Consider the following 24,125-nt stretch of genomic DNA (forward strand, 5'->3'; position numbering starts at 1 on the left):
ATAATCCAGCAAATGTTGCTTTTAGATTTTTGGACTCTAAGTCTATACTTAACTAAAATGATAAAAGTGCTGACTGTCAATGTGATGGTTGTGACACCCCACAGGAGAAAAGTTATTTGGCCTCAAGCTGTTTCCTGAAGACGCACCCATTGAGCTAATGCGAGGCGATGTACTCATCCTCAATTGCACAGCAGAGGTAGAGCACAACACAGGCGTGGAATTCATATGGGACTACCCGGGAAAAAAGGTAAAAAATGTGTTGCAAGAGAAGGAGTCCTGTTGACTAAAGAACAATGAATTACATTCATGAAAGATGGAGTGGATATTGATCTGTAGAGCAAAAAACACAACATAAATCAAGTATCTAGTTATCTATCACACCAGGTCTGTAAGCAATCTTGAAGTTCCTGTGTTTCAGAAGTCTGTCCAATGGCTATATACTATACTTTCATAATAGACAGATTTATAATGATATATTTTTAAATATACAGTGCTGTGTAAAAGTATTGAGACACCCCTCATTTATTCATATTTTGCTTCCAAAGAGACAGACTTTCCTGTATTGTTAATGTAGTCTTGAGACATAGTTCTCCTAGGTTCCTGAAGGACTTTTTGCTTCTAATTTTCAGTCCAGTCCCTGTACAGTACATGAACAGTTACTGACCTATGAATCTTACTTCATGAATCCATGAATCTAACTTAAGGCATGAACCAATGAGAAACAGGTGCAGATGATGACAGATAATCAGGCCAGTGATTAACATACTGGTGATGCTGAATGCTGAATTGTTGGGACATTGGGAGGGGAAATGAGATTGCTGCTACTGCTAAAGAACGTTAGGTAGTTTGCAGCCTGTTGTAGTGAAACATTTGCTGAATTTTTTTATCGACATAATTTTTATTCATTTAATAAGGAGAAATTAGGTGTGGCTCATGCTACTTCTTGAATTAGTCTAAAATTGCTAATGTCATGGAGTTCCGATTTTTAAAAGTGCTGATGTTAATGTGTGTGAAGGGCCCTCTTGTTCTTCTCCCAACCTAATTTTTTCTCCCACCATCCAGGCATTTTTGGGAGTCTTAACATACTTAAAAACTTATGAAAAATGGCAGACAGGTTGGAATCTGTTACCATTAGGAGTCAGAGTCTGAGCCCCGCCCCAAATCCTCACTAATGTACCACCAAAACTTATCAGGTGGTTTTCCTTGGCAGCCCTGTTAGTAGACTGGGAGTATGTCCACCTGTGTTGTGGAGACCAGCGTTTAATTCCTTGATGAGAAACCCCCACTACGTGTTGCCAAAGTCTGTGCACTCTGAGTGATAGTCTCAAACCAAGTTATAATGAAGGGGGAGTGTGGGGAAAAGCAACAGGTGTAAAAACCTGTGCCAAAACAAATATGTGGATCAAATGACCCGCTGTGGCATCCCTAAAGAAAAAAAGCGTAAAGATAAGGTGCTATAAATTCTGTATGAGTTCTTGTCATCAAATATGCTTATTGTCCACATGACCAACAGATGTGATTTAGGTCTGATTGAGGTACCACATATACCACATTTTATGAGGATTAATGAATTTCGGTATGGTTAATGCTCTAAGGAAGGGCTTATTATGCTTCCATTTCAGCTTTTTGTTATCAAAATAGTGTTGGTATTTTTAACAGTGTATTATTATTATTTTTTTTTTATTATTATTATTATTAGGGGCTAAGTATTATAACGTCAGCAGGAGGACATCATAATTATATCGTCATAGCTACAGTATATCTTCATTGCTATGATGGTGCTGATGTCTGAAAGTGCTGATCTCATATAGATCTAATTTCTGAAAATGCTGATGTCATTGTGTGTGAAGGGCCTTCTTGTTCTTTTAAGGATTATTAGGGCCCAAGCACTGACATCAGCCCTATTACGTCACAGAGTGTGAAGGGACCTGTTGTTCTTCTAAGGATTTTTTTTCTCCACCGTCCGTGGCTTTTTGGGGTTTTTTGCTTTAACATGCTCATGAGTCATGGAAATGTGCAGACAGGTTGGAATCTGCTGTCATTAGGATGCCTGAGAGTCTGACACAAGATTTTGCTGCATAGCTCAAACACACTTGCACATCTGTACACGAAACCTGGCCCGCAGTCAGAGCTCATTAGGATAAAGAACTTTCACATTGAATGTGATGGGCTCAACTCAGCATGAAGTCAATTGAAAGCATGTGCCCACTGTCTTTCTGGTGGCGATGGCGCAGGGTGCTTGGGCCCGCTTATCGCTGCTTGCAATTTAATTTTTACCTTAAATTTAAAACTATGCTGCTGTAATAAAATAAACTACTTTGTAGATTATAGTCTACAGGGTATAAAAACAATTTTGACAAGTAATTTAGATTGCTAATGTAGTGTAACTACTATGTTGCAAAATGGACTGGTTGGAGAATATATATATATATATATATATATATATATATTTATTTTTAAGATTTTTACACACAATAGTTTCTAGAGTTTGCACAGAATAGTAACCTCATTTGATCTCAGAATGTACAACTCGTCAAACCTTAAGGTGGAGAAGCTATAATGACAGAAGACCACTTTTCCTGTCAGCGAAGGACAAGAATATAAGACTATCATGGGCACAGACTTGATAAAACTAGACAGTTAAAGACAGGGAAAAGACCAGGTGATTGTTTTTTATTGCCGAGCCTGTGCCAACGATAGCCTCAGTATCAGGTAATTTGCACCTAGACAACTGAATGGTCATAGTGACTGATTTGATGTGATGGATCATGGATTTATCAGAAACTTGGATCAAATAAATGACGAAGAAATGGACCCCTGACCTGAGCCTTTACTTGTACATAGTAAGAAGAGAATTGACTGTAGGATTGACTGAATCTAATCAAGTGTTTAATAAAATCTTAGATAGCTAAAGGGCATTAATATGACTTTTCCTGCTTCACATTAAACTTAAAGAGGGTAGATTGATTACATAAGAACGAGGTAGTTATTAGAAACTGAATTAAAATAACATAGTCATTGGTTTTTTTCCCCTCTGCTTCTCTACAACAGTAGAAGGAGCTTATAAACAGTTTTTATATTCTACTTTCTACATCCAGCTAAGCATTTAGGCCTGCGGTAGCTGTATAGAAAAGCATTAAAATGATGAATTGCATTGTCAGCCTGACATCTGATGTATCGTTGTCATTGTGCTCACAGGAGAACAGGCTGGTGCACTTTCAGCCCTTTCGCAACAGCATAACACAAGCCACAGAGGCCACCAATGTTCTCACTATTCAGAATGTCAACATCAATGACTCTGGTTCCTATACCTGCTCTGCCAATAGCGTGAAGAGGAGTCTGGAGCAATCAACACTGGTCATAGTGCACGGTAAGGTTCAGGAGATGAAAAGAAGGTGATGATGTTTTTAGAGAATACAGTTTCAATGATTTAAAGTGCAATCTTATTTGAATTTCACACAAATACACACATATTAACGGAAATTGTCTGTCTCACTAATAAAAATTAGGAAGGAACATCGCTAATGACACTTGCGTGAGTGCATGCTAACGGAATCACTGCTGTAACGTTAAACAAACAAACGAACCTGCATTTTACCTTTGAAAAGAATCTCGACAAAGCAGTGTTTCTGTGTAGAGAAGAGTGTATGTGTGTGTCTGAAGCCGAGAGGGGGTGTGGGGGGTGGTGTGAAGGTGAGAGAGGGTGTGTGTGAAGGGGGCACGGTGTCAATTTACGCGCGTGCACACACAATGACAGAGAGAGAGAGAAAATGGATCTTTAACCTCTCTAATGAGACTTTCTTTTGCTTTACACACGCGCACACACGTGCGTTATAAGAAACAATACACACGCGCTGTACACATGCGCTTACAAACACAAACCATGCACGGATGTTGATTATACCAGTGAGAGATGCGCACTAAGACCCAGCAGGGGAGACGATTAACCACAATTTCGCAGCGCAAGAGAGAGAAAAACATTGGCTCAGTTGTGATCACGTGATGCTCGGTGTCAAAACAAGAAGTGCATGCGTGATACATGATACTTGGTACTCGTAAACCAAGACTTGCTCGTTTGTCAAGTCAAAATTAATTAAAAATATTTGCCCGTCTTGCGGAACACTCGCAAACTGCGTTACTCACAATCTGAGGTTCCACTGTATAGGGCTCAGGATTTTGCAATATAGAATGTTATTTCCTTTTTTTCAGCACAAAATAAAACTTATCAAACATGACTGAGCAAAAAATTTGAAAGCTGGGTCACATACGCAAAAAATACACATGATACACATGATCACATGTTTTTTACACACATGTTGATTACTTTTGCTTGTTTCTATGACAGAATAATAATAATAATAATTTGCTAATTTGTGAGAGTTAAGAATTTTTGCAATGTCATTCCCATGTTCAGGTAGTGGTAAACTGTACCCTTTATAAAGGTAATGATAACTTTTGTTCTACCTGACGTATCCAAAAACCCAAATACACAGGTTGACATCTGAAGCCCCCCATTAAATCCCACCAGCAAGGCTTCTGTATAAGCATTTTTAATCATCATTGCTTGGAGATAAAACCGCTTGGGTTTAACTAAATTTAAAAATTCTTATTATTTCAGAAAAGCCATTTATTAGTTTGGACTACAGGAACGGCTCTGTGGTGGAAGCTACTGCTGGACAAAAGTCTTTTAAGCTGTTGGTGAAGGTGTCTGCATATCCCATGCCATCTACCCACTGGTACTGTATCTTCCTATGTGCATTATTTAAATTATATGATCCGACACTTTTTTTTTTTGTGTCTTTTAAGTGATCTCAAAGAGTCTAGATATGTTTTGGAAAAGATAAAGATGAATAAAGATTCCAGAGTTTTATTTTTTAATTTTCATCAATGAATGCAGCCCAGTTCTGTGACGCATCTTGTCTTTACCTGTGATCATGGTTGTGCACATACAGGTATAAAAATGTGACAGTGATAACAAGGCGGCCGGAGTTCAGTCGGTTTAAGGTCCACAATCATAACCTGGAAATCAGGGACGTGCGCCCGGAAGACGCAGGAGACTACACCCTGGTTCTGAAGAACATTGCTGCTGGCATAGAGAAAAAACTACACTTTATTTTAACAGTCAATGGTAATGCTTCTTTCTTTCCTTCCTTCTTTCTTTTTTTTCAGCATATAATTTGTACATCGTCACCCTTTACAGCCAATTATAACAGAGTGACCCAAGATGGCGCAGATGATGTCATGACTTTTTTTATTTATGTTTATTTTATGCACTTTCAATTCACCATGGCTTTGAAGGGATAGTCAGGATGTTTATCAAAACAGTCTTTAATCAAAATTGAGAATTGAGAAGCTTACTGCAATCCTACTGCTCTAAAACTTTTTTTATTCCGGGTGCCAATTTTCATCGTCGGTGTGCAGAGCAGGAATATTTATAATGACCAAGTCATTTGGTAATGTACTTACATGCAAATTAATTTTGATTTAAGACCGACATGTAAAAAAATCCCAAACTATCCCTTTAAGCACATCCATGCGTGTCATACTCTGTATAGTCATGTTTGCCATGAATAACATTTGAATTTGAACATAAATTATTGAACTGTAATTCATCTTTATTTCTCATTTTCATGATTCTTCCCAATTTCTTTGTGAAGTGCCACCTCAGATCCATGAGAAGGAGGCAGCACCACCTTCTAACCTCTACAGGAGGGGAAGTAAGCAGACTCTCACTTGTACAGTCACTGGTTATCCTCCTCCAACAAACATCACCTGGCAGTGGAGACCTTGGAGCCCCTGCGGCCTTAATTCCACCCAAAGAACTCCGTAAGTGCTATCTTGAGAGATGGCAAGTGAGTTAAAAAAATTATTTTGAAAATATCACACCTTGTCAGTATCAATCACATTGTCACGGAGCAGCTTTGCAGAAATCCGGATGTGTCATATTTACTGATTTCATTGTATTTAAAGCTCTAATCAGAGGTGGTCTGGTCAGACAGCCAAGAGTTTCACTCAAAGTCTCCACGTTGCCTCGAGCCTTTTGTAGACGCTTGATCTGCTGAACATCATCCTTTAGTTCGTGAGCTTTTTGCTAAACACGTACATCTGTCAAAACTGAAAAACCTGGAGGTTCTAATGTACTCAAAACAAGTTTAAGTCTCAGGATATTGGTACACTAAAGGGATTTTCGCCTGCACTTCAGACCTTTTATCGTTGGGAGTATTAGGTTTGTTCCTGAAGCTGTTGAAATCGCTCCTAAACATTAAGCACAAGACCTCAATAGTTCACTTCAAGTTCAGAGCAGATTGTTTTTGTCCCTCTTGGCACTCTGTCAGTCATCGACTGCCTGAAGAAGTGGTTTTTACTCCTGTGTTTCCAGTCTACAATGTTTATTTTCTCAATTGTAAGAGCGGAGAAGCCTACGGCATGGCATCGGTTCTCCCGTGTTTAACATGTGGAGATATTTTTAGTGCTCCACCCACCCAGCCTGCGTTTGAAAAGTCGTGCTGCAAGCAAGGAGTGATGGGTCATCCAAACAACAGGAAGCACTAAGTCAGGACAGGGTCATGATAGCATCCTTTGGCCCTGAAAAGACAAGCTAATTCTACAATGCTAAGACCTCAAAGTACCTACCTGCTTCCTATGTTCACTCTTTGGTTTCCTCCTCGGCTGTGTAGTCACGCTATGCTGCAGTCGCTCGAGTTCTAGTGGAGATTGACACGGCTATGTGTGGGTAGCTTTCAGAGAGAGCTGCGGGCAAGCGCAACATCTCTTATGTATTCACGTCACTCCCACACACTCACAGCTGCACTTCATGATGCTTGATTTCTGTGTATCACACACACTGAGACACACACACACATCTAATGCTACAGCTCTTCTATGTACAGTATGCAGTACCAATTTACCAGAGGTCATTCCGATTCCGATCCCACCCTGCCTATAGGGAGAGGATTACTTTTGTATCCCAGCCCTACCTTGTAAATAATATAGAAGCCAAATAGAGTATTTGGCTTTAATATGTGTCCTTGTCTAGCCTTCATTATTCACAGGAAGGCAGATGAGTCTAAAAGCACTTCCTGTGTCCATCTGGACATCCTCTCTATCTGTCTCACTAATAAACACAAGCATACATACACAAAACAATGGTCACGGCGGATGCAGGGTTTATCATCAGAAACCCCCCTGTTCCTCTCCTTGCCACAGAAATTTAGAAATGCTCTTGCTAGTAACAAAGACTTTAAGGAATGCTTTCGTGGGGTACAAAACTACTTTTTTAGAAAAAGAGAAGAGAATTGTTTGGAATGTTGAAGTTTTTAGGCATGGGTTGGCAGCAAAATTCATAAAATTAAATTTTTCATGTTTTCATGAATTGCCCACAGTAATTCCACACATGTTACAGAAGTCAGAGGTAGAGAATGTTGCTTTAAGCTTATCCTCTGGGGTTCGCATATAAAATCGTATATAGCATCTTATATAAAGTCAGAATGTAGAGCCTTAGACAAAAGTTATGAGAATGACGCAAATATAAATTCTGAATATAAAAGTCTGAGGCTTTAGTGTTTTTAGATCTTTTGGCCAGATGTCACTACAGTATAGTGGAATACAATTACAAGCATTTCATAAGTATATAAGGCTTTTATTGACAATTACATTAGGTTTATGCAAAGAGACAATATTTGCAGTGTTGACCCTTCTTTTTCAAGACCTCTGCCCATTCTTGCATAATCAATGCTTGCAGTTTGTCATGAATTGGTGGGTTTTTGTTTGTCCACCAGCCTCTTGGGGATTGACCACAAGTTCTTAATGGGATTAAGGTCTGGGTAGTTTCCTGGCCATGGTAAATAAAATTTAATGTACTTGTCAATCAAAGCTTTTGACACTTATTAAATGCTCCTAATTATACTTTAGCATACCATAGTAACATCTGACAAGTTAAAAAAAAACACTAAAGCATCTATCTATCTATCTATCTATCTATCTATCTATCTATCTATCTATCTATCTATCTATCTATCTATTTACATGCATATGTTATGTATGATTATACTGTCTATCTTATTGTATGTTAATTTGGAGACTTATGTGGTCTTCAACAGAGACACGCTCCCTTTCTGTCAGAACTGGCTTGATCTGGATAAGAGTGAACACACGCTGAATGCAATCGACAGAATTGAGACATTGAATGAGACAGTCGATGGCAAACAAAAGGTTTGTTTTTTAATATCCTCTGGTTTAATAATGGAGACAAAACCCAAGCCTTTATATTCATTTTTACAAATAGAACTTTCAGCACTTTTTTTTGACCCAAATATCTGAACCCTGCCAACATTTGTCAATCACAAGTTGTGATGAGCTTTGGTCTTTCCACACTTAAAATATTTAAACTCTTCTTCCTTTCCACACTTCCTGGAGGATAAACATGCATGCTCAGAACACTGGCTTCCTGTTTTCTGTCACACCTGTGAGGTCATATCCTTTGTGTACACTGAGAAAAGGAGTGGCATAAGGGAAAATAGGAGTCATCAACCAGCAAGCTCATCATTTTTTATCCCAGATTCTGTAAAAAGGAGAAGTATATATTAAATTGGCGTGATTAATTTTTAAAATTTATTTTCTTTTTTTTGCAGACAGTTGGTCGTGTGGTCATACGCAGTGCAAATGTGTCAACCATGTACAAATGTTCTGCTGAGAACAAAGTGGGGAAAGCTGAGAGACTTATCTACTTTTATGTGACCAGTAAGTCCTGCTTACACCAGAGAAAGTACATCATTAAATATATTTGTGCCTTCAACTGTTTGATCATAACACTATACAGCACAATTGTTGTTCCTGTAGAGTATGTGTTATTTCTTAATCGCTTTTGTTGTAAAATGTAGAAAGTGCCATTATTTAATAAGACATTATTTCCTTCAAACTTTGTTTTTGTGACAAAGCTTATTTTCTTAAATTTTTGGTGGTGGTGTGGGTTGGGTGGGAGTTTCTTTAGATGGGGTTGCAATAAAAAACGACTGAGGCCTTTTTGTTTGCATTGGTGGCTCAAATGGTTAAAAGCCACCAATTCAATCTATTACTGCCCACTACTCATTACTATACCCACTGCATCTCAACCCCCAATGTTGGACCCAAAGTTATCCCCTTGACATAAGGTCTGAACAAAAAAACATTTGGATATGTGTTGTCAGTAAGTAATTTTTTTGCTTTATAAATCCAAATGCCATCTCTGATAAATTAAGATCTAAGGTCTAAGTCATAACTTAGGCAGCTAAAACTAAACTGAATTATGAATTTTAGTGTATATAATAAACTTACATTATATAATATATATGGTATACTCGCATCTAACTATAGAAAGTTCTTGAAAATTCTTGTATGTTCTACAACATTCTAGAAAGTTCTTGAAAATTCTTGCAAGTTCCAGAAAATTCTCCATCAGCTCATCAGCACTGACTTCCAGGAATGTTCTGGAAAATGGATGAATGTTCCATGTGTTCCAAAATTTTCTGAAGATGGATATATTTGAAAATTTAATAAACCAGGTTACAAAAGCACAATTTAAAGAGGGAAAGAGGTATTTCTATTCACTTTAGGCATAAGCAGTTGGGAAATAACACTTTCAAGCCAGGAACAAGATAAAGTAAAAAAAAAAAAAAGTGAGACATAGTGTAATGTTTTTTTTTCAGTCCTGGATCTGCTGGTTTTTTTTTTGTTTTTTTTTTGGTACTTTTTATAAAATGAACAAAGTGTTTAAGAAAAGTTCATGGGATATCATATAACTTGATTATAAGCTCTTGATTCATTGTTCTTACGGAGCCCCTGAAGGGAGTTAAAAAAAAAAACTAAAATACTTGGAAGAAATAAAAAAAAAATCTCCCTTTAAAAAAAAATGTAGAAGAAAAAAGGTCCTTTTATTGTAAGATCTCACAAAAAATCCAAGTGACTTTTTTTTTACTCCCAGGTTATTCTTATATACTAGACAAGAGCGAAATATTTCTCATCATAAACAACAATCTTGTGTAAAAATAACTAAAGTGTTTTTTTGGCTTATACTAATACTGGCATTTAACAATTAATTAGTATTATTTCTACAGTGGTAACTAAACTTAAACACAGTTTAAGGCTTGCCTTTATGTTTCTAGGGTTCTAACATAGACAAGAGCGAATACTTGCAAACAATTTTAATGAAGATTGCAGGATTTCTCAAGCTTACACAGGGCCTGCTAACAGTTCTTTTATATTTTTTACTTCTTTGTATGTTGTTCTTCTATCCTTTTCCTTTACTATTTCTTATGAATAAATAATAATAATAATAAAGAAAAAAATCTTTAAGTTCTTAAATCTTTTTTCTTAATTTACCCATATATACCTCTATTAAAGATTATGTTTTTAAAAAATATATAATTGTAATTTTTTTGCGGGGGATATTTCCAGATTTACCAGTATTGCAGGTCTGTAAGGTTACACCATAGGTGACTATTTTTTTTCTACTTTTAATTTTACCACCTCTTTCTGTTTAGCCATTCCAGATGGCTTTGGGGTCGAAATTGAGCCGTCGGACAACCCGCTGGAACAAGAGCCTGTTTATTTAAAATGCAGCGCTGACAACTACACATACGAGAACCTGCGCTGGTATCGTCTAGACACAAAGGCCACAGTGCCAGCGGACTGCAAGAGCCTTCACCAGTATGCCAAGGCCCTGGGTGGTGAACTCTCCTTCCACACCTCCACTAACAACTGGGTGCTGGAGCTGAAGATTCCCAATGTGCATTTGCAGGATGAGGGCAACTACGTTTGTGAGGTGCAGAACAGGCGGAGTGGTGAGAAGCATTGCAACCGCAAATATGTTAATGTAAAGGGTAAGGGTTTCTGGTAATTCTATCTTTGAGCAATGTTGCGTGTATGAGCTTTTATAACATAAACTTTCACTTAAAGCTATTAAACTTTGCCTACAATCTATAACAGGTCTTATAGATTCTGTCATTTCTGCTACTTTTTTTCTTAAAGGACTGAGTTAAGTTAAACGTGTAATGAGGACTTTGTACAGAAAAATTTGCACATATTGGCATGTAGACCTTGTGAATATAGATTTAGTGCTATGCATAAGATTTATAAGCTCTGGGAGAAAGCCATACTGTTAAATAAAACCACATTTGCAGTGGTTAATGTCATTATTACAGTACGACTAGGACAATTCACTCAGCAATGTATTTTAGACTCCTCTCTTTCACCTTTTATATTATAATATTAGTCTTTATTACTTACATTTTTAACTTGCCCTAAAGTAAAATTTTTGTTACGCCGTATTACAGTTCACAAGAAAACCTCAAATTTTATAAAAACAAAAATAAAACATGTCTCAGTCTCTTTGACTGCAAAGCTGGCCTGTTAGGGTGGGACGGTGCCCATCCCACTCGGGAAGGTGCTGCTCTTATTTCTTGTAGTATAGCTCATAGTCTTAAAAGAGGCCTAGTTAATCGGTGACAATCCAGAGCCCAGGCCAGGGAGCAGACAAACAGGCTAAACCAACCGTCTGCTAGCTGCATAGAGTCGTCACTTAGGGTTTACGGTATTGAGACTGTGTCTGTTCCCCGAGTTAAGCAAAAATGTAGAAAGACCCGGAAAGTCTGTTTAAGTATTTTAATTAACATAGATACCACAAACTCGGATCACACTGAATGTGCAGCCGGCACCTCTGATCTGAAGCTAGGACTGTTAAACATTCAACATTACTGTTAAACATCTAAAGCAGTTATAGATAATGAAATTATCACGGATCAGAACTTTAATATAAACTTTAATATAATATTTAACAGAAACCTGGATTAAACAGGACGAGTACTGTATGTAGCTCTAAATGAAACTAGTCCTCTTGGATACAGCTACATACACCAGCCTCGGTTAACTGGTAGAGAAGGAGGCGTCGCAGTTATTCACAATGATAATCTGACTATTGTACAAAAACACGGACACAAATTTAACTCATTTGAAGTTCTCTATAGTAACATAACAAGTGTAGCTACAAATATTAAGTCAGCTCAGACGATTCCACTAATTGTCATTTACAGACCTCCAGGACCGTACTCTGAATTTCTTAGTGAATTTGCAGATTTCCTCTTAAACCTAGTCGTTTCTGTAGACAAGGTGTTAATTGCTGGAGATTTTAATATTCATTTTGGGAATCCAGAAGACCCTGTGCGTAGAGCATTTATGTCCATACTGGACTCAGTAGGAGTAAATCAGTGTGTAGTAGGACCCACTCATAAAGCAGGTCACACTTTAGATTTAATAATATTCCACACGGAACTTTATTAGTAACTTAATATTTAGAGTCGACGTTCCATAATACCTTAGATAATGTAGCTCCAGTTAAAAAAAAATTATTAGAGATAATAAACTCCCTTGTATAACGATCATACACGCTCTTTAAAACAGACCACTCGTAATTAAAAATTAAAATGGCGTCAAGCAAAATTTTTATTATTTCAAATAGCATGGAAGGAGAGCATCCTGAACTATAGAAAAGCTCTTAGTGTAGCTAGATCAACATATCTCTCCACTCTTTTAGAAAATAACAAAAATAATCCTAGATTCTTATTTAATGCTGTAGCCAAATTAACCAGAAATAAGACCACTGCAGAAATCTCCACAACAACATCGTGTTATAGTGAGGACTTCATGAACCTTTTTAATAATAAAATTGTAAATATTAGGCATAAAATTGAGGCTTTGAATCCAAACAATGTAATTGATGCAGATGTTAAACTAACCATGTCAGATTAGAACCTAGAATATTTTACTCCCCTTGAAGAGAATGAACTACTTTCACTCATCTCTTCTGCAAATTCATCAACCTGTATATTAGATACATTTTCTTAAACAGATAGTACCAGCAATAGCAGAACCCCTGTTGAAAATAATAAATTCTTCACTCAGCATTGGTTATGTTCCAAAATCTTTTAAATTAGCAGTTATTAAACCGATTATTAAGAAACCTGACCTTGACCCCTGTCAGCTGTCCAATTACAGGCCAATATCAAACCTCCCCTTTATCTCTAAGATTCTGGAAAAGATAGTAGCGGAGCAGCTATGCTCATATCTACATAGAAATGGCATACATGAACTGTATCAGTCAGGATTTAGGCCTCATCACAGCACAGAGACAGCACTCGTTAAAGTAGTACTGTATGTTAATTTCATTCATTTTGGCAATTTCTAGTTGCTTTAGGCCGGGCGGTGTAGAAAATATCAAACATGCAGTTTAATTGAAAATTTTTTAATTAGTTTTAAGAATTTGTCCTGGACCTATTGTCAGAAAATAAATCACCACCTTTTTCCCAACAACAATCAATAGTTTATTAATAAAGTGCTGAAATAGCCCTGTTGAATTTTTAGTGTTATTAAAGAGCTAGTACAGTATAATAGCTTAAATGACTTGTGGAGGCAAGTATCACAATATTTAGGTAGCATACATAAGAAAAAATTTTCTAAACTCCATTTATTTACTTATATTGTTTGTTGAATTGTCACAGTTTTGAATATAACTTTTACCAGAATCCTGACACGAACAGACAAACAAAAATTTTTGCAAAAAAAAAAAAAAAAACACACGAGCAAGAGCATGGTTGAGAAGTTTACCTTGCTGTCAATCCATACTTGCTATTGTATACCATTACACATTTTCAGTGTGGCACAACTTCTGTTTATTCCTTAGTTTATCTTTTGGTCATTTTTAAACTTTTTCTTTATCTCTCTTTGTATTACTCTGTTTGCTTGCTGATTTTTTTATTCTGTTCTCTCTCTCTTTCCCAGCCCTGGAACCTCCACAGTACGTGCAGAACCCCATCAATCAGACAGTGAATGTCAGCTCGTCTCTGCAAATGGAGTGCAATGTGAACGGCACTCCCTCTCCAGAACTGTCTTGGTTTAAAGACAACCAGCCTCTCAACCAAATATCAGGTCAGCTTCTGACCTTTCGTTCCCATTGTACATAAAATAATAGAAAAAGGATGTGGCTCCAGGAAACATAAATATAACTTGACAACAAGTCAGAAGTCAAAAACAAGTTTTTGTGCATGTGTTTGTATATTAAGGTGTTGTACAATTCTTGATGATTTCTAACTCTGCTTTGCATTTTAACTTTAAATTCTCTTTAAATTACAATGTTTTCAAATCCAGCCTTGACTGAAGTGTCCTATGAAATTTTATCAGCTGTAACATATGAAAACACATACACGCACATGCGCGCACACACACACACACACACACACACACACAGACTAAAAGAGAAAAATTCATATAAGTGTATGGTGGAGCTCCATTTAGTGTGATAGACAGATGCTGGGTGGACCACTGAAGCAGAGAATTGAAGCTTTGGAATTGCAATGTAGCCAAAATGAAAGAGTGCTATGCATGACGACAGCTTTGAAAATAAATGTGAGTGGTTATGGATTATGAGTCCAGCAAGTCTTGCTGCTGAACAGGATTTACAGTGCATTTCTGGGTATTTGCAGTCCGAGAGTGTGTGTGTGTGTGTGTGTGTGTGTGTGTGTGTGCGTGTGCGTGTGCAGACCAAGCAGAGCTCAATAAAGGAGGGAAGCTGCTGTGTTGCCAGGGTGCCTGGTTGGTTGTAATGTGTGTTGAATCAGATTTGCCCCTGATTAATTATACTTCATAGAGGGATCACAGGGATTTCTTTTACAGACTTGGTGACCCAGTCTATCTGCACTGCCCTTATGTTTCTCGTTAACTAATTGGACACATAAACACTCCGGTATGGGGTCATTAAAAACAAACGTAGTCTAGTATTTTAGGGAAAAAGGTAAAGCTACCCTGATGCTCTCCTGCTACCAATTACAGTCAGTAAGTCTTCGCTGGCAAATAGAAGTCCTTTGTGATGTTCGCTGCAGGAAGAACCTGAGCATTAGAGCAGGGCAGTAGTCTGGGTGTTGTTCACATAATCTAATATGACACCTCATTTAGACCTGGACAACACCAAAGTAGTAACCCTGTGGAAGCACTTATGTGTTAAAGGCACAGTTTGTATTTTTAAAGTGTTTTGCAGGAGTGTGTCTATAATAAACTGTAATAATTTGATTATTTTAGTGACACCTAATGCACTTAATCCTGTTATAGGTGAAACCAATATATATTTTTTCGTTTCATTTTATTTATTTTTTTGGCCATGAAAATGGTCAGTAAAGCTGACGCAGAGCTGCTCTGAATGTTTTCCATCAGTTACAACCCACAAGTTATGTAGAGGAAAAGGTCAAGATAGTTTCCATTATGAAAGTTTTCATCGCAGTTGCATTTCACCTCGCAGGTGGCAGAGAATTCCGATTTTTTTTTAGACTGAACGTTTAAAGGAACGTATGTATAAATGTTTTTTTTTTTTTTTTATTATACTAAAACATAAAAAACATTTATACTGTTGTTGTATGGACTTTTCTGTGTATGAATCTATTCTTGTGCTTATTTCCAGGACTACAGTTTTTCCTCATCAGTGCCTTCTCTATATGTATATAAAGTGTATATACATAAGTGTAAAGATTCGTTTTGTTTTTATATGTTTTTAGTTTCTTTTGTTAAAAGTGCTACCAATAAAAAACAGAATTAAAATGAATTGAAATTGAACATTGAAATGCTTCAGAGAAGATATACTGTACATGTACTTGTAAAGGCAATAAACTTTTGCCCCCTATTGGCACCTCAGTGTATTACATGTTCAAATTTGTCTGAGAAATTCTTGAAACCAGAACTGAGAATCGGCCCTTAAAGTAAGCTCGTGTGCAGATTTGATTGACTGCTTTGTGATTTATTTTCGCAGGGGTCCTATTGCAAGACTCTAACAGGACACTCAGCATCCAGCGGGTGCGCGAGGAGGATGCCGGCCTGTACACATGCACTGCCTGCAACAAAATAGGCTGCATTCATTCCTCAGCAACAGTGTCTGTAATCGGTGAGACTTTCTTTATTGCACGATACAGTAAACTTTCTTTTCACACAGACACCAGCTTTTTATAGTACAGTCTGGTGTGTGTTTGGTGGAGGAACTAAAGCTTGGATAGGGAAGACCAGTATGACTGATGTGGACACAGATGACAGGATATTATCTCACGCTTCAGGACATGTCACACCTGTTTTTCTTCCATCAGGAACTGACAACAATACGAATGTGGAAATCGTAATCCTTATCGGCACTGGAGTCATCGCCATTTTCTTCTGGGCTCTTCTCATCTTAATCTTCTGCAATGTCAAGCGGGTAGGTATCGGTTTAAAGTGTGACTTCTGATCCATGCTGGGATTGTTCTTAAATCACAGCTTAGGCACAGCTTGTGCAGCACACCTTTTTTATTCCATTTTGCTCGGAGGTAATCTGAACCCTCAAGTACTGTTGTAAGATTTGTTCCAGGCTGTCTGAAGTCTGTACTATGCTTCAGGCCAAATGAATCAGAAACCCCACTGCTATCTGACTAGGCAGGGGTTAGGTGACTGCTATCTGAAATAGGGTCACAGTCTGTACATTTACAACAAGTAATTGCTGCTTCAGGCTGACCTCCAGCTAACAGATCTGCACTACAAAGGCCAGCGTGAGCTCGTGGTAATGTTTGTGGTGCTGTCCTGCAGATGAACCCAGCCGATATTAAGACGAGCTATCTGTCCATTATCATGGATCCAGAGGAGGTGCCTCTGGAGGAACAGTGTGAATATCTGCCCTACGATTCCAGCCAGTGGGAAATTTCAAGGGATCGATTGCGGCTTGGTACGCAGTGGTAAAAAAAAAAAAAAATCTATTTCAGTTTGATACAGAAAAGAGGTATGCTTTAAACAAATGATATTAAGAGTAAAGGAATTAGAGGTGGGATTATAAACTGATGATGCCATGTCAAATGATTTTAATGCAATACAATTTTGATAAACTGCAAAAAGTGTCTTCGATTCAAACCAGGACTTGTGATGAAATTTCTCATGAATAAAACCGATTGCCATTTACAGACGATTTCAAGCACAGTATGGTGATGAGACTCTTAACCACATTAAAACATTTAAATGTTGCAAACATTTTAAAGAAGGCCGTCCAACCGTGAATGACTGCAGTCGTTCTCATGAACATGGAACCCCTGAACCGTAGCCATTAAAACTAAGAGCACTTTAGCCATTATTTGTTTCCCATTTTTTAAAATAAACATATATATGGCTCAGGATTGTGCAATATAGAGCGAGATATCCTTTTTTTCAGCTCAATATAATGGCAAACATGACTGAGCAAAAAAATTTAAAACTGGGTCACACGTTTATGGTTGTTTTTACCCCTTTTGTGCTTGTGGTTAAATTTACACATTATAAAGGTTAATAATATCTTTCAGTCTACCTGACATATTTGAAAAACTGTGGCGCTTGGGTTTTAAAGGTTTCAAAAATCGTTGCATAGCTTGCAGGAAAGATGCATCTGTCTGTGGGAACTGTACCCACAAACACTTAAAGGAACTGGGCTGGTAGTTACTGTCACATCCCCATGCATTCCTGAGCTCACTCTAAGCCATTATGTTTGGCTGTTAAAAGGGTTTTTGGGTGGCCAGAGATGTAAAGCAAGCAGTTCGATTATAACTCCAGCGAACTGAGAAAATGTTGATGGTATTCAAACACTAGTAAAATGCTGGAATAAGTGCATTAATGTAGCAGGGGATGATATAGGGAAATAAGGGTAGTTTTTACTCTTAAGTGTTTTGTTTTTCTGCGCCATTAAAAGTCCCGGTTTGACTTGAACAGCTCTTGTATAGTTGTATAGTGATCAGACTAAACCAAGACCATAAAAAATTTTTTTAAATCGTAATACTGGACTGTACCTTATCATACTTTGTTTCTTTGTTTCATAACTAATAAAGTGATAATCACTGTTAAACATCTCTTTAAAGGGAAGGTGCTCGGTCATGGCGCTTTCGGGAAGGTGATTGAGGCCTCCGTCTATGGGAGTGATAAGAAGAGCAGTTTAGGCACTGTGGCTGTTAAGATGCTCAAAGGTTTGTCCGATTAGCCTTATGTTTCATTTTTAGCTTATGTTTCAATTATTTTCATATATATTATAATTACCAACATTTTGCAAAATTATAAAAAAAAAATTATAATTAGCATGACGAACATGTTTATTCAAACTGATTTACACTGTATTGTGTGTTTGTGTGTATTACAGAGGGAGCGACAGCCAGTGAACATAAAGCCCTTATGTCTGAGCTGAAAATCCTGATTCACATAGGAAACCATCTGAATGTGGTCAATCTGTTGGGAGCTTGCACTAAACCCAATGGTTAGTCCAACTGTTCCAAAAGTAGCTATAGATCCATAACATTTAATAATCCAATATCATATACAGTAAGAGATATTTTGTTCTCATTTATGTTAAGGTCCCCTGATGGTTGTGGTGGAGTACTGCAAATACGGGAATCTGTCCAACTACCTGCGGGCGAAGAGGGAATTTTTCCTGCCATACAGGGTATGATTAAGACAGGTTTGAGGTGCTGTTAGTTCTCATCAGTGAAGTAACCCATCATTAGCCAGATCATGCGCATGTACACTGATCAGACATAACATTACCACATTAACAATGATTATCAGTTAGATTTTGATATACGGCCACCCAAGTCTCACCCATGCACACGGGGACCAAAGACCAGTCTGATCCCACAGAAAATCCAACATAGCTTTCAATTGTTGAAAAAGGCAATGGTGGCCACAATTGAAAGGTATCAGAACACGCAGTACCTCACAGCCTGGTGTGGTCCGATCTAATCCATAGAGGAACCACCCCGCAACAAACAGCTCCTGAACGATCCGCTGACATCAGTCCGGTGCCAGACATCACAGCAATCCCCGGAGCCACGCTCTCGGAGCCAGGCCCCAAAGGGCCAGAGCTGCAGCAGTGGCATAAGGGAATCCAAAATCTATGTGGCTATAATGTTAATGGTTTTATTGTCATGACTGATTGGTGTAAGCCAAGTAAACAGAGAAAAGAGATAAAGTTCATCTTTAGCTTACTAGGCTGAAATGTATTCTGTTATGGCATTTGTATGTGGTGTTCTACTATCATAAAGCTTTGCTGGGATGAAGCGCAATTATACTGTGAGAAAAGGTTAATTATGTTTTTTCCCCTATTATCTTCCCTCTAGTCTTTAGTCTTTTAGTCTGACTAGCAAGCTCTCCCTATTACATAACAGACACCAACCTAGGGATGGCAAAGGCTGACATGTTTCTTCCTGCCAGCTCAGTGAATGGCTGTGGCATTGTTGGGATTCAAACTCGTGATCTCCAAACAACAGGGCAACTCTTTTCTCTTGTCAGCCGGGTGCCAGTTGGCACTGGTTGCAATGTTTGGCAATGGAAGTTTTATGTTTCTTCTTTTCCTTAATGTAAAACATTATCCATGTTTTTTGGCTTTGAATAGTAGTTTCCATTTGCAGCTCCTGTGCCAGTTGGGGAAATTCAGGTTTGTAGTGTTTGATTTACCCATAATAGCTCCATGCTGGTGTTTTTCACAGCAAACAGACAGCAGTGATCATGTTGAATAAAACATTGTTTACAGCGTGACACCGGCAGTGTCTGCTCATTGATGTGATTTGTACACAAGCATTCGCCCTTGACAGGAAATCATCTGGTTTGTGTCGAAATAGGGAAGTCATTCATTTTAAGGAAGAAGAAATCTGCTTTGTGGTCATATTTTGCACATATTTTGTATCTAGTTATGTAGTTTGTGTTGTAGTATCTGAGTATCGTTCGCTCCCATGTGTTGTAGGGGCAAACATTTTTTGCATACAGATAATTTTTTTTTGCTTATTTTGTTATTATTGCTTTGAAAAAACAAGCTAGTCTTCAGCTTAATTAGGCAGACTCCTGGACACCTGCTCAAATGTTCACACTGGAGGAGTATAAGAGCTCACACTGAAAACTCTTAAGAAGTATAAATTGAGGACTGTTTCAAGACTTGCATAATGATCAGTAAAACTAAGCAACAATTTGCACAAAGAGCAATAATGCATTTGGAAATTTTAAGAAGCATTGGGGAGTGTTTGTGTGTTGGTTGTGTATTTCTCAGATTTAGACAGGGTTACTTCATTAAATCATTTGTAAAACAAGAGGCTTTGTCTCCTACATGACTCCTTTTATTAGAAATAACTTTATTGTAGGGTTCCGTGGCACTAACTACCATGTACGTAGTCTGTTTCTATGGAAATGCAACAAAGTGGTGTCGGGGACTCAAATTGGACTATTGCGGCCTAATTGGTGAGAAGAGCTTCTCTGTGTCTGTCTCATGGTCATGTGAATTGAGGACAAGTTTCCATGCAGAAAAAAAGACATCCACTTACTCATATACAATCACAGGACACACACACACATATATATTTATATATATATATATATATATATACACACACACACACACACACAGATCAGCCATAAAGTAAAAACCACTTACAAGTAAAATGAATCACATTAATTATCTTGTTACAATGGCGTCTGTCAAAGGGATATTTTAGACAGCACTTGAACAGGTACTTCTCAAAACTGATGTGATGGAAGCAGGAAAAATGAATCTAAGAGTACCTACCAATAATTGTACAAACAGTGGGCAAGCACCAGGGTCAAGGCTCATCAGTGTGCGTGTGGGGAAAAGACTCATTTTTACCTTGGGACGAGATGCATGATGGACCAGGATGCATTATGGGAAGTAGGCAAGCTGGTGGAGACAGTATGATGCTCTGGGCAGGGTTCTGCTGGCAAACCTTGGCTCCTGCATTTTCATTTTCGTGTAGATGTCACTTTGACACATACTAGCTAACTAAACATTGTAGCTAACCAAATACAAATACACCCCCTTCATATTAACATTATTCCCCAAAGCCAGTGGACTCTTTTTTATTACATTTAATATAAAAATTAAAACAATTTTTAAATACAAGTCGATGTCTAAATGGATTAGAATGGCCTCGACTGTTCCGAAAAACGTTTATATTTTGTCCTCCAGAAATTTCTTTCTTGCTTTTTATCAAGATTTAGATTTCACAAATTATTTCAGTGGTTAAGGTATTACAGGTTTTGTACATTGTCTTTCTGTGACAGTTGCAAAGGTGCCACACATTGGACTCAGTGTTAATTTTAGTAGATATTGTATATTTCACCGTACTATATCACGTCCATAGTACAACAGAGATTACTGAAATATAGAACAACTATCATGATAAATACAATCTTGTATAGTTAAGCTCTCCAAATCTCTGTTTCTGCGACAAAAAGCCAGAGTTTTAATGAGCACAGTAATAATTTTATCTTTTTTTTTCTCTTCCCCTGTAGGACCGCTCCCCTAAAACCCGGAGCCAGGTGAGAAGGATGATGGAGGCGGTGCAGGTAGAGCAGACAGATCACCAACCTTCATCCTCAGTCATCAGCACCCCGAGTCAGCTTTGGGGTAAATCCAGTGCAAAGAACTCGTCCTCTGAGAAACGTAAGTTTCTACCATGTTATATGCTGCTAAGTGCCGTTGTCTGTATGTGTATTTGTCTAATGCTCATAATACACATATTTCGTATCTGTATTTGTACTTCACCAATTACAACAACAAAAAGCAATTTCTAGAACATTAATGCATTTGGCTCTGCAACCTCAGCAGCGTCACTCGGGTTCATATCTGGTCCAGATGGCATAGGAATTTTTCTAGTGAAAATAAAAAAAATCTGCACATGCAGTTGAAATGTGTATTTGTGGTAGCTTATCTATATACTGCATTATATACCAAGGTCTGATTTACACTGCTTCTACTATGACTAATAATAATAATAATATTTGATTTGGGTATCTCATCATTCTGCATGCCAGGGAAGGCGAACCACCTGTGATATAGAACAAGGCTATCTGTTATTTAGCATGTGAAATATATATATACTTATATATTTACAAGATTATCCAGTCACCCAGACTTGCCACTTACCTAATAAGAAAATCTCCCACAGCAGCACGCCAAATGACCACACGTCACTCTGACTGGTGTAGACTTTGTCAAAGATGCTCTCAGGAGTCATCCACTTAAGTGGCAATCTGGCCTGAAAAAGCAAATGCACATCAAGCTGAGTTCAAAGTGGGTAAATTTCCGGTTTCCTCCCACAGTCCTGCAGATTAGGCTAATTGGTGTTCCCAAATTGCCCTGTAATGTGTGATGGATTGGCACCCCGTTTCCCGTACAGGGTGTACCCTGCCTGCCCATAAATATGAAAACACATAAATACGTAAATAAATGAAATGCAGGTATCCGGATGTCTTTTTGTTTTTTGTTGTAAATACAAAATAAAAATAAATAAATATATATTAATAATAGTAATTTAAAAAAATGCACTCTATGGCCCATGAAAGCCACCCCTGGTTATAACTAAATGACCTGAATGATTGCAAATTATGAATCATGCGTATCTGATTACTCCAGATTCTCTGCATTGGTTCACTACCCCAATTTTTGTTTACAGTTTTGTTTATCTTATTTCTATTGATTTTAAGTGGAGGACCTCTGGAAGAAGCCTCTTACGATAGAGGATCTAATATGCTACAGTTACCAGGTGGCACGAGGGATGGAGTTCCTGGCATCGCGTAAGGTAATTCCAGTTCAAGTTAACTTTGAGTAATTAACTTATACAATTTGCATATCATTTTTAACAGGTTTACAATAATTATGCCAACTTTAATATAAAATTACAGCAATGTAATGCACAGGTGCACACATTTTTGTATTATTTTCTTTACTAAAGCATGTCCGAAAATCCTTATATCTGAATGTCATAAAGGACTGATGTGGGAAAAAGTAAATATTACCAAACAATAATTTATCAGAATCGGTGCATTATTAAAAGCCAGTGGTGGCTGAGGCGGAGGCTTTGGGGGGCTGATCGGAGAGTCGGGGTTCGACACAAATGGTGAGAAGTGGATGATGAAAGGGAGGATCAAGATCAGGATGCTTGGAAAATTGTTAATTTTTGCCATAGCCTGTCTTTACTTATTGGGGACAGCCTAATGAAAAAGAAGTGCGTTATTAAAGGAGTGCTGCTAAAAAACAGATACATTTTAATCATGTGATTTTAATTACATCATAATGCTAATTCTAATGAAATATATATAACCAATTTTAGGGAATTTTACATTGTAAACAAATTCCATCTGTATTCAGTATTCATTTGAAGCATTTTCTAAAATACAAAAATGCAAATATAATTGTGCATTTAATTATGGCTGGATCATGAATCTCCACATAACATAATCTTTCCATTAATGTCATTTACAATGAATATAACATCAGCTTTTTAAACTAATTGTAAAACACTTAAGCTTCAATCTACTGTCTCATCAGAGGATTGCTGAGGTCACTAAATTATTAACCCCAATATGTTGGAGATTTAGGTTTAGATTTTTTTTTATTTTATTTTTTTTCTGACATTTTTCTTAAACCAGTAGAAAATACAATAATATACATAAATTACAATGTGGAGGCACTTATAACCAGTCAAATGAGTTCCAAATCCCCCTGCATGCAATTCTTTCAATTTCCTCTGCGATCTTGTCCTGCCAGTGCATCCATCGGGACTTGGCAGCCCGGAACATTTTGCTGTCAGAGAATAATGTGGTGAAGATCTGTGACTTCGGGCTGGCTCGTGACATCTACAAGGACCCAGATTACGTTCGAAAAGGCAACGTAAGTAAGAAAAGAAACCATTTGTGTCAAATAGTCCACTCAAAATGCTTTGCTCGCACCACTGTAAATGTTCTAAATGGCTAAAATCTTTAAACTAACAGTGCTTTAAAGGAAACTAATGCCACAGCTTAGAGCTGTATGAAAACGTGCAAAATTTAGCACTTGGATAGTTAACGATTGCTAGAAAAAAATGCATGTATACACTGACCATTGATTTAATTAGGGGCACTGCACAATTGTCTAAATAGCCAAACATCTGGCAACAGCACATGTGCAAAAAATCATGTAGACACATGTCAAGAACTTCAGGGAATTTTGACATCAAACATCAGATTGGGGAGAAATTGGGATTTCTGTCACCTTACCTAAAGCATGGTTGTGGGTATAAGATGGGCTGATGGGAGTA

General features: G+C 37.6%; 1 protein-coding gene across 1 annotated transcript in view; it reads left to right on the plus strand.

Annotated features, from left to right (window-relative positions):
• The window catches only part of flt4 (fms related receptor tyrosine kinase 4), a 55,654-nt gene that overhangs the window by 25,632 nt on the left and 5,897 nt on the right, over nucleotides 1-24,125 (plus strand). Inside the window, exons 6-23 of the mRNA XM_053505457.1 lie at nucleotides 105-247; nucleotides 3,199-3,370; nucleotides 4,619-4,736; nucleotides 4,953-5,128; nucleotides 5,658-5,826; nucleotides 8,100-8,211; nucleotides 8,631-8,739; nucleotides 10,518-10,856; nucleotides 13,810-13,956; nucleotides 15,824-15,955; nucleotides 16,152-16,258; nucleotides 16,624-16,759; nucleotides 17,913-18,017; nucleotides 18,188-18,301; nucleotides 18,399-18,487; nucleotides 21,340-21,490; nucleotides 22,534-22,628; nucleotides 23,597-23,719. Of these exons, the coding sequence (XP_053361432.1) occupies nucleotides 105-247; nucleotides 3,199-3,370; nucleotides 4,619-4,736; nucleotides 4,953-5,128; nucleotides 5,658-5,826; nucleotides 8,100-8,211; nucleotides 8,631-8,739; nucleotides 10,518-10,856; nucleotides 13,810-13,956; nucleotides 15,824-15,955; nucleotides 16,152-16,258; nucleotides 16,624-16,759; nucleotides 17,913-18,017; nucleotides 18,188-18,301; nucleotides 18,399-18,487; nucleotides 21,340-21,490; nucleotides 22,534-22,628; nucleotides 23,597-23,719 (2,537 nt within the window). The remainder of the gene's footprint in view (nucleotides 1-104; nucleotides 248-3,198; nucleotides 3,371-4,618; nucleotides 4,737-4,952; nucleotides 5,129-5,657; nucleotides 5,827-8,099; nucleotides 8,212-8,630; nucleotides 8,740-10,517; nucleotides 10,857-13,809; nucleotides 13,957-15,823; nucleotides 15,956-16,151; nucleotides 16,259-16,623; nucleotides 16,760-17,912; nucleotides 18,018-18,187; nucleotides 18,302-18,398; nucleotides 18,488-21,339; nucleotides 21,491-22,533; nucleotides 22,629-23,596; nucleotides 23,720-24,125) is intronic.

This window comes from Clarias gariepinus, chromosome 10 (genome assembly GCF_024256425.1).
Source record: "Clarias gariepinus isolate MV-2021 ecotype Netherlands chromosome 10, CGAR_prim_01v2, whole genome shotgun sequence".
In the NCBI taxonomy this organism is placed as follows: Eukaryota; Metazoa; Chordata; class Actinopteri; order Siluriformes; family Clariidae; genus Clarias; species Clarias gariepinus.